Raw genomic sequence first — 10,017 nt, forward strand, 5'->3', positions numbered from 1 at the left:
AGGCAAAAATTAACAAAACTTGGCAAAAGAATGGATAGATAATGAAGAGTCAGAGATAACACCACAGATGCTCATGCCCTTGACAATAACAGTGAAGTTTGGAAGAGGGGTTTTAGGGGGAAAAGGCAACGAGTTCAGATTTGGATTTTGAATTTATGATGTGCACAGAACACTGGGTTTGAGCTGTCCAATAAGCACTTGCAGTGGTAGTTGTTGTTTGTCCTTCATTCCTGAAGAGGACTGATGACATCAGGAAGGTGATGTCTGGACTTGCAAGTGAACTGGACTTCAGTGAGGCACCACTATACAAGGACACCAGCCTCACTCTCTCCTCCAGAGCCATCTGGGTCCAGTGGCTCTAAGATATAGATCAAGATAACTGGAGATGGACCCTGATGCAGTGGCAGACCTTGGCCTTTTTAAGCTAAGGTCTTTCCTAGGTCTCAGTTTGTCAGAGGCAATGCTCATTCAGTAATTAGGGATAGGTAAGAAATGGGGCAAAAAAAAAATGACCTCTTTTACCTAGCCCAAAAAAAAAATCAATCTGGGAGGGGAAGACCTTCAGGGTTTTTCTGGCCAAAACATAAGTTAAAGATGAGAGAATGGAAGTCAGCAGAAAAATTAGGACCAGATAAGCTGATGTGAGAATCATCAGCAAAAAGATAACAAGTCAATGAGTGGAAGCTGAGAAGATTTAGTATAGAAGAGAAAAGGGCCCAAGAGAGGGTCCTGTGGGAACCTCATGGTTAAGAAGCATGACTTGGAGGAAGACCCAACAAACAGAACGGAAAAGGAACGCTCAGACGGGAAAGAGGAAAACATGCAAGAGAAAGAAAAAGACAGCAAAAGAAAACAAGAAAAGAAAATGAAGTTTTCTTCAAGGAGATTTTTTGAGGTAGACACCAAAGAGCTATTCTTGCCTATAGTATAATCTATAATGTAACCGATATACAACTTGCCTGACAAAAAATTAGATCAAGTGCAAATAACATATAGAATGGTTAAAAAGGGGGCAAAAAAACTTTAGAAGTTCAATTACAGACTAAACATAAGTCTTAGTGTTATTACCTAGCTCTGATCCTTATCATTATTTACTTCCTTAAGCTTACATTTGGTTTTTTTGTACCTTATGTTATGATGTGCTAGACTTTATGGTCTATGAACATGACTCCCATTCATTTTCGAGCATTTTCAATTAAATTAAAATTTCCAGAATTACAGACCTGTAATTTTATTGGTATAGCGAACTAACTACCTGTGAAGAAACTCCGTTCATCAATACAGATCGTCAACCATGGAAGAATTAGTACTCTTAAAAAAGTTATTCCCTTAAGGAGGTCCCATTATAATTATAATATAATTATAATCTTCACATTATTAGTTTAGTAAATCTTCATCGCAGTCTGATTCTCAATTCCTAAATTGATATGATCAAATAAATAAGCCCACGGGATGCTCCCCCAAAAGCCTGCTAACCGAAGGAACCCTATAATGAAGGATCGCGCATCCTCATGCTTCCTTAGGGAACCCCAACCTCTATACTAAGTACAGACATTCCACACTTTGAGCAAACCGTCATTTGCCCTGTACTAAACACTACTACCACTGCTACCCTAAATAAACTACAATGAATTAAAGTTTATATTCAATTATATTTTAGGTAAGAAGGAAAAAAGGGTATGAATACCGTGATATAAGTATATACTATGTATATAAAGCACAAAGGAACATGGAACACAGAAACTGGCCCTAAAGAAGAGTATTAGAGAAAGATAATACGTTCTACTTTGGATAAGTTGAGTGTGACATCCAGTTTAAAATGATGGAGAGCATCCAGTTCAAAATGCTGAGTGATGCAGGATTACCTCCTCCCAAAAAAAAGTCAGGCTTACAAACTGAGATACTTGTCTCAAAGTAAGATATAACTATATTAAAGTATGTTAATCTATGGATAGCACATCAAATTGCTTATTGCCTCAGGGCAGGAGGATGTGACAGAGTGAGAAAATTTGGAACTCAAAATTTTTTTTAAATAAATGTTAAAAAGTCTTTACATGTAATTGGGAAAAAATTATCTTAAAAAATAAAGTATGTTAATGTAACAGTCTGTGTTACATAATTGTTCTAAATGGATTACATTTTTTATCTTTACTTCACCTTAATTCATTTTAATTTTACCATTTACGCATTTATTTGTTAATGTTTGTAACCATAAACTTACGTTTATCCTGGAAATAATTTTCAAAAAGATATTTACCAACCAAAATAAATTTGATTATCTTATCCTTAATTTTTACTGCCTTCCTTCTAAAACCAATTTCTTTCTTATATACATTTATTTACATGCTGTCTCCTTCATTGAATGGCAAGGCCCTTGAGGGCAGGGTCAATTTTACTTGTCTTGGCATCCAATTCCCAGCATGTAGCAAGCACTTAATAAATGTATCTTGATTGAATGACAAGTATAAATAACAGTAATAACTTACATTTGCATAACACTTAACTCTATAAAGCTATTTCAAATCTACTAAATCAATTACTTTATTATACTTTCTATCTATTTCAAAGTGATTATCTTTACTAACAGGGTTATATCAAGACTTATTCCATCTCTTCAAAAGACTAAGCTTCCAAAAGAATACATAAAGGAAAAAAACTAATTTATTTTTGATAACCACTATTTGTTCATTTGTTTCTTGCCCATAAATTATGCTAATGTGAAAAATATTATACTATTTTATATCATTTTTAACTTCAACCAGACCCAGAGCCTGAATTAATGAGTAACTGGAAGAAGATCCAGGACCTGGGCTTCTTTGTTCTCTAGAGTTTGCTCAGGAAATACCCTTACCTCTGTGAACAAGGCTAGACCAGACGGGCCTAAGGACGTTCTTTCCCCTGTTAGCCATTAAGGGATGAGACCCCAACCAACTGACCTTTGTCAACATTCTTTACAACCTTATTCCATTAAGGGAAATCCTTCTATCATGGTTAAACATACATGGGGATCATAAAAGTGAGGTTAACACAGGCTTGCTGGGTCTGCTAAAATAATGTATGTAAATTTTCTCAATCCTTTGCTCAGACAGCCAGAGCTTATGCTCTGACTCCTTGTCCGTACAAGTAAGCTTAGCTATGCTTTAAGGGAAAATAATAAACAACATGGATTTTTCTGTCACCTAGCTTGTTTGCCTCCTTCAACCAAACTTTCAGGTTTAACAGTTATGGTGCCATGAACTTCGGATGGAAATGATGGAAAGGGACAAAGCAGCCCAACCTTGCCAACGCTTCAGGCACCACAGGATTAATTTTTCCTGGAATTTTGGCCTTGACAAGGTGGGGGTAAGTTGTCTCTCTTCCCAGCTTCCAAAAAGGACTCCCACAAAATTGGTTGAAGTCTGAAAATTCCCTTTAAGCTAGCTCTGGGGACAGGGATCAAATCTGTGATAAAACACAGATCTGCAGTCAAATGCACAAAGATCCCCTGGAAACACTGATTGATCTAGAAAATTAGCTATAGATCAGTCAAAAACTAGAATTAGAAGTCCAACCATTCCTCCACTCCCTCCACTGTATTCCTCACCCCTTCCCTCCCTTCCTTCCCTTGGAGGCCCTGATCCTGGGGAGAAAAACTACACTTTGCTGTTACCCCCTCCCCCTCTGCCTCCCAGTACCTACTCTACCCGGGAAGGGATAACTCTGTTCTGCTACCGTTGCGTCCTCTCTCTCCTCCCCATCCCCTCCCCCCTTCCTTTAAGGGCTCTGTTTTTGCCTTCTGCCCTATTCTTGCTTGCTTCCCTTAAAGGCTCTGATTATGGGGAGGATAAATGCATTTTATCCTTACTCCTAGCCTTCCCTTACTTACCTGCCCTAGTCCTCCTCCATCTCCCCTTTCCCCCTTCCTAAGGGATAGGATATGGAGAGTCAGAAAAATCAGGAACGCCAAGGCTTCCCCAAAGACCATAGGGGTGCTAATAGCTAACTCATGAAAGCTTCTAATTCTGTGTTGTTTCCTGAGCTCAGTCTGCATTTGTTCTGTATTTGTTTTGTTAATTGTCTGTGTAAGAGCGTGTGCTCTACATCTATACTGTGTAAAATCTGAAGCCAGAGAATTCTAAGGCAGCAGTTAGGGAAACAGAGACTTTTTTTTTTTTTGTAATGTCTGGTCTGGCCAACTTGGACTTGCAGGAAAAAAAAAACAGAGCTGAAACATTTTAGCAGATTCTGGGATTGATTATTCATTAAAAGTATGGAAACTGGTTAGTTGGATATTGGGAGAGAACTCCTGAGACTGCAAAATCACTCCAGGAGCACACTCTTGCTTAAACACCTCCTCCCAATGCTGATCACTTATCATTCCCCACTCCCTCCCCAAAGTTAAGAGGGAATCTTTTCCCTTAGATTGAAGTGCAAAAAGGTTTTTAAGGAGTGAGCAAAAAGTGAAGTTTACTTGAGTTACAATCATCGAGATCTTTCACCATTGTTGTCCTGTCTCTGACGGAGCCAGAGCTGCAGTAAAAGTTAGAGCACCTAAAACAAACTCCTCTCATCCCAGATCAGATTAGAAGAGAATGCTGAGAACTGTAGGAAAAACTTAAATCACCCTTCCCCACCTGGCAAAAGGAGGAGAAGGGCAGAAATTCGAAGACTGACAGTATTCTGACAGTCCTGTGCCCCTGGGTACCTTTGTAGCCCATCCTTTTTGGGCAAAGCTTGGAAATGTCACCCAGGTCCTACGCATTCTGCCCACTCTGTCCCCAGAAGCTGCAAACTGCCCTAGGCTCGGTAACTTCTGCAGTTGTGGGGGAAGGGCAAGGTAGATGGATTTGGACTTTCTGCCTCCCAGAATTGTCACCACTGGGATACTAGCTTCTACTCTAGGTAACTTCACACTTCTTTGTTCCAATTGCAAAACTGTGTTTTAATCTGTTTGACCTGTTTCCTGATTTGTAAAGGGAAAATAATAATGATGGTTGTTATGGGATCAAAACAGAATGACTAAAATGCTTAACATAACGTCTGGTATATGTTAGACACAACATTATTATTATCTCTCTTTAAATTAATGTAATTGTTAACTTTTGAAGTGGTTTTTAAATACCAAAAGTAATAAGCTGAATAATTTCTATATGTGGTAATCTGGAAATGCAATTGATGTCATCTGAAAATTGTTTCTGTATTTCTAAAACTGCATTGTATTTCTAAAATTCTCTTAAGATTGTGAAATTTGAGAAGGCCATTGTGTGGTAAGAAATGACATTATAGCAATTTTAATCTGATTTTGATATATGTGAATTGGGTTTTTAAAGGGATGTGATAAAATTTGTTAATTTGGAGCTATTATATTTGGTTATAACAAGAAATAATTAATAATACTGATATTTAACCATGAGAACAGACTTTCTATGTGAAAAAGTTTTACTATGAGAAGATATCTGGTGGTTTAAAGTTATAGTTTCAAATGATGAGATGAAAGATTCTCTGTGCAAGGAGATTTAGAAATGTGTTCACCTAAATTGATAAATGGGTTGTTTCAAGTTTTAAAATGCATAATTATGTTTAGGGCATTGTTACATTTCTAAATTGTGTAATCTGACAAACAGATGTATCAGCAATATTGAAAAAAAATGTGATTTTATAAATAATAATCTTTTACAGCGCTAAGAGTATTGGGCCATAGAAATTAAAATGTTACCACTAGTGATTATGAATTCAGATTTGATTTGCTTATCCAACTCAGTTATGATCACTTGATTGGTAATTAATTAACAGATTCTGTTTCAAGTTTTAATTACATGATAATTGCTTGTGGTGTACTTACATTTCTAAATTTGTTATGTTATACAAATTGGTTAACATTGCATTACCTATATTGATAGAGAAAAAACAATTTCTCTTATAATCTAGATGTTGTTAGATTAAGAATTGTACCTAATTAAGAAATTGAGGTTGTTAACTGAAACGAGGACTTTTGGAACCATCTAGCCATGAATTCTTATCCATCTTGTGTAAAGTTTTCTGTGTAGAGGAATTCCTATGAAGTAAGTTTTTTATAGTCCTGGTAAATTTTGTTATTGTGATAGATGTCCTTTTAAAATTATCAGACAGATACCTTAATAAAGGAGATATAATTTTACTTGTAACAATATCTTATACAATTTTCTTGTACAAAAATCCAAATTTAAGATCTTATTACCAAAACACTTATATTAGCTTGAATTTCCGTGACTGATAAATTTTGGAGCCAATCATACACATCTGTATATAATTCTTAGGGGAATCAATCTGATTCTATGGCTTTTCCTCAAAATTTGCTATCCCTTTTTAGTCAACATTGTTAATAATGATTGCATTACTTTGTATGGTTCATGTTTAAGTTTTCTTGGTTATCTAATATGTAAATGTAAAACATGTGACATGCAAACTTCCCCCTCTCAATACCAGTCTATTGTGAACCATCTAAGTGGTTTGGTCTGTACCTGACTCAATGTAATTGTGAAGTTTACGAATTCTGAGAAGAACTTTACTGTATTTGTAACTCAGCTCTGTGTGGCTGGGATATTGAACCATTCATTTCGCTGTTTGAACTTAGCCCTGCGTGGCTGGGACCTATCTTGTGCTATTTTTCTCTCAATTATCAAATCATATGTGTTCTGGGAGCTCCTGCCAGATCTGACTACTTCTACAGCTGCCAACATGTGGATATGGACTCCTTGATCCTTCTGTCACATCTGAGGACTGCCCCTGCTTCCAAAGTGGACATCTGAGCCCATAGGACACCCTGCCCTCCAGTTTCAAAGAGCCTGAAGGGGACAGCATCAGACGCAGGCAACCCTCCTAAGAGCCCGGACCAGAACCTGAACAAAGAACTGCTCTCTCCCTTTCTGAGTCCCTTGCATTCCCAAGACTGTTTGCCTATGTCTTTGGTATCTTTAGCCATTATGCTCCCTACCCTGATACCTCTTGCAACTCGCTCCCTCTGCTTGTTTACAATTAGTTTACAATTACTGCCCATCTCTGGGGATGTCCAACCACAGAAAGAAAAAAAAACCTAGATAAGGATTTTTTAGAACTTCACCCCTGAGGAAGATAGAGGTTTTTCCATACCTTAATTGGTCTTCAGGCGAAACTTCAGTTTGCCTTTGACCAAAAGGAGGAAATGTGAAAAATATTATACTATTTTATATCATTTTTAATTTCAACCAGACCCAGAGCCTGAATTAATGAGTAACTGGATGAAGATCCAGGACCTGGGCTGCTTTGTTCTCTAGAGTTTGCTCAGGAAATACCCTTACCTCTGTGAACAAGGCCAGATCAGACTGACCTAAGGATGTTCTTTCCCCTGTTAGCCATTAAGGGATGAGACCCTAACCCCAAGAAAGACTACCTCGCTTAATATTAACTGACCTTTGTCAACATTCTTTACAACCCTATTCCATTAAGGGAAATCCTTGTATCATGGTTAAACATACATGGGGATCATAAAAGTGAGGTTAACACAGGCTTGCTGGGTCTGCTAAAATAATGTATGTAAGTTTTCTCAATCCTTTGTTCAGACAGCCAGAGCTTATGCTCTGACTCCTTGTACGTACAAGTAAGCTAGCTTAGCTATGCTTTAAGGGAAAATAATAAACAACATGGATTTTTCTGTCACCTAGCTTGTTTGCCTCCTTCAACCAAACGTTCAGGTTTAACACTAATAAAGTCAAAAGATATTTATAAAACACTTCTCTCCCCAAAAGTTTATAACAAAAGGCTCCGGCTCTCAACCCCACCTCCACAGATGAATTTTTAGGAAAAATGCAAAAAAAATGCAAAGATACTAACTAGAAAGTAAAAGACCATAGTTTTAAATCTGGCTCTGCCATTTTCCATAAGTGTGAATTTGGGCAAACCATTTAACCTTGTGGGCCTCAGCCCCTCATTTGAAAAATGAGGGATTGGACTCTATTATTTAGGGTCCCTTCCAGCTCTAAGCCCAAGATCCTATTACCTATGAATAATAATGAGATAAAAAGGACCTCAGAGACCCAGAATTTGTTTTTATGAATACCATCAACGCCAATATTGCTATAAAACTTTATATTGTACTTAAAAGTCAGAATAATACAAAACTTAAAGTCGGAAATACTCTCAAGATTTTCTTCAAATATTGCATAGAAACAGTTCTCAACGTTATTTGATTACATTGCTAAATAAGCAGGGGTAAGGTGGGTGGAGGAGAGGATGGTGGACAACTGTCTCCTGCCAACAACTATGAAAAGTATTAAGTGGCGATTTTTAAAACCAGGATTTACATCAAGGGGATGGTGAACACAACCACAGATAACTTTTGACAGTCCCTGTAAGTCTTGTTCGTAGGAAACCTGAAAATGGAGGTGAAAAGTGGGAAATTAAACATATCTCAGTTTCTTTATTACTGGGAGTTTTCCTAGATGGGGGGCGGGAGGGGGCTTATTTGGAACATTATTAGTTCATGCCAGAGGTTTTGTTTGTTTTCGGTTTTTTGTTTTTAAAGGGACGGGAGGGGGTTTTCCGTAGTCAAAATTGCCGCGGTTCAAGCAAAGGAGAGCAGGCAAACCATGCAAGCCCGGGGTGGGGGCGGCGCATCAGGAAGAGGGTGAGCCCTAGACAGGGGCAGAAGGGCGGAGGAAAGAAAGGAAAGGGCACTCGAAGCAGGGAGGGATGGGCAAACTTGCAGGCCCAAGAGAAAAGAAAACCTGTCCCAGAGTTCCCAGGCCTTCTCAGTCCTGCTCCATCGCCTCCCGCTCTCCAGGCTCGGGGGCTTAAAGACAAGCGGACTAGGGCAATAGCTGGAAGGGACCAGGCCGGAGCGAAGGCCCAGGATTCGGCCAGAGCCACCCCGCTCCCCGGGCCCGGCCGCACAGGCTAGAGGAGAAAGCAGAGGCGGTTGCCGAAGGGCTCTGCAGGGCCGAGCAAAGAAAGGTGTGAGCTGCGCAAGAACCGGGACAAGCCGGGCTAAAAAGAGACAGTCGACGCGCTCTCCTCACCGTGGTCCTGGTTAAAGCCTGCGAACAGGAGCCCATTGCCGTGAGGGTTGGAAGGCAACAGGTTCATGGCGCTTCCGTAAGTCCGGCCGAGACCAATCACCGCCTCATACTCGCCTCCAGGTGCCGCTCACCAAGCCCGGAGAAAGCAAAATCCTGCCAGCCTCCCGTAGGACCTCCTTCCTCCTTTTCTCTGCCACAGCCCCAAAACACCAGGCCAGGAAGCGGCAGGCGGGACGTACTGCCGGCCTGGTGAACGCGGCTTCTCCAACTAGTGAGTTCCCCAGCATCGCCAGGGAGCCCTGCAGAGCACCGAGCACATCCACCACAGGACAGGAAAAGAGAGCGAGCGCCGAACACCCACCCCGACCTGACCTCCCACCGAACCAAGGGCGGGGCCTTTTCCCCCACGCGGGTGCGGAGGGGTGTGTTCTCACTGGTGACGACCTGCCTGCTGCCTGGGTTCTTAACTGGGAGAATGTGAATCGATTTTACGGGGTCCGTGAACTTGAACGGGAAAAATTGAATCTCTATTTTCACAATAGCTGATTGCCTTTGTAGTCGTATGGATTTTGTTTTATGCTTATAAAAAATTGAGAAGGGGTTCCTAGGCTTCGCCAGTCTGCCAAAGCGGCCACAGCAACACAAAAAAGGTTAAGAACCCGCAAATTCCTTTTGTGAAGTTTAAGTAAGACCAGTCCTACAATCTGGAACGGTATGGAGGATATGCCGTAATGAGAAGACCTTTTTAGATATTTATGTGTGAGCAAAAACTTTCTGTGGTGCTGGGGCTACACCCCATATCTTAGGTCTGGTCTCACAGAGAAGGGCTACCTCAGATTCAAGGTATAGTGAGCCCCCACAATTGTGTTTAATAGCAAGAAAACAGTTGTTCCAAGTGAAGGCATTTGGTGAAATGGCATAGTAATAAGAACAGCATTTCCCCCCATAAAACTAGGGTACAGTCTCCCACAAATACATACAACATCAGTGAGAGTGGACACAAATG

At 40.0% G+C, this 10,017-nt stretch overlaps 1 protein-coding gene across 2 annotated transcripts in view; it reads right to left on the reverse strand.

Moving 5' to 3' along the window:
* Positions 1–9,421, reverse strand: part of WDR45B (WD repeat domain 45B) — a 92,681-nt gene extending 83,260 nt beyond the window's left edge. The window contains exon 1 of one of the 2 annotated variants that reach the window (XM_036768549.1): positions 9,012–9,421. In XM_036768549.1, coding sequence (XP_036624444.1) covers positions 9,012–9,078 — 67 coding nt within the window. In that variant the 5' untranslated portion in view covers positions 9,079–9,421. The remainder of the gene's footprint in view (positions 1–9,011) is intronic. The other variant, XM_036768550.1, reaches the window with a different exon arrangement.
* Positions 9,422–10,017: the final 596 nt, after the last annotated feature.

The sequence above is a fragment of the Trichosurus vulpecula genome, chromosome 7 (genome assembly GCF_011100635.1).
Source record: "Trichosurus vulpecula isolate mTriVul1 chromosome 7, mTriVul1.pri, whole genome shotgun sequence".
In the NCBI taxonomy this organism is placed as follows: Eukaryota; Metazoa; Chordata; class Mammalia; order Diprotodontia; family Phalangeridae; genus Trichosurus; species Trichosurus vulpecula.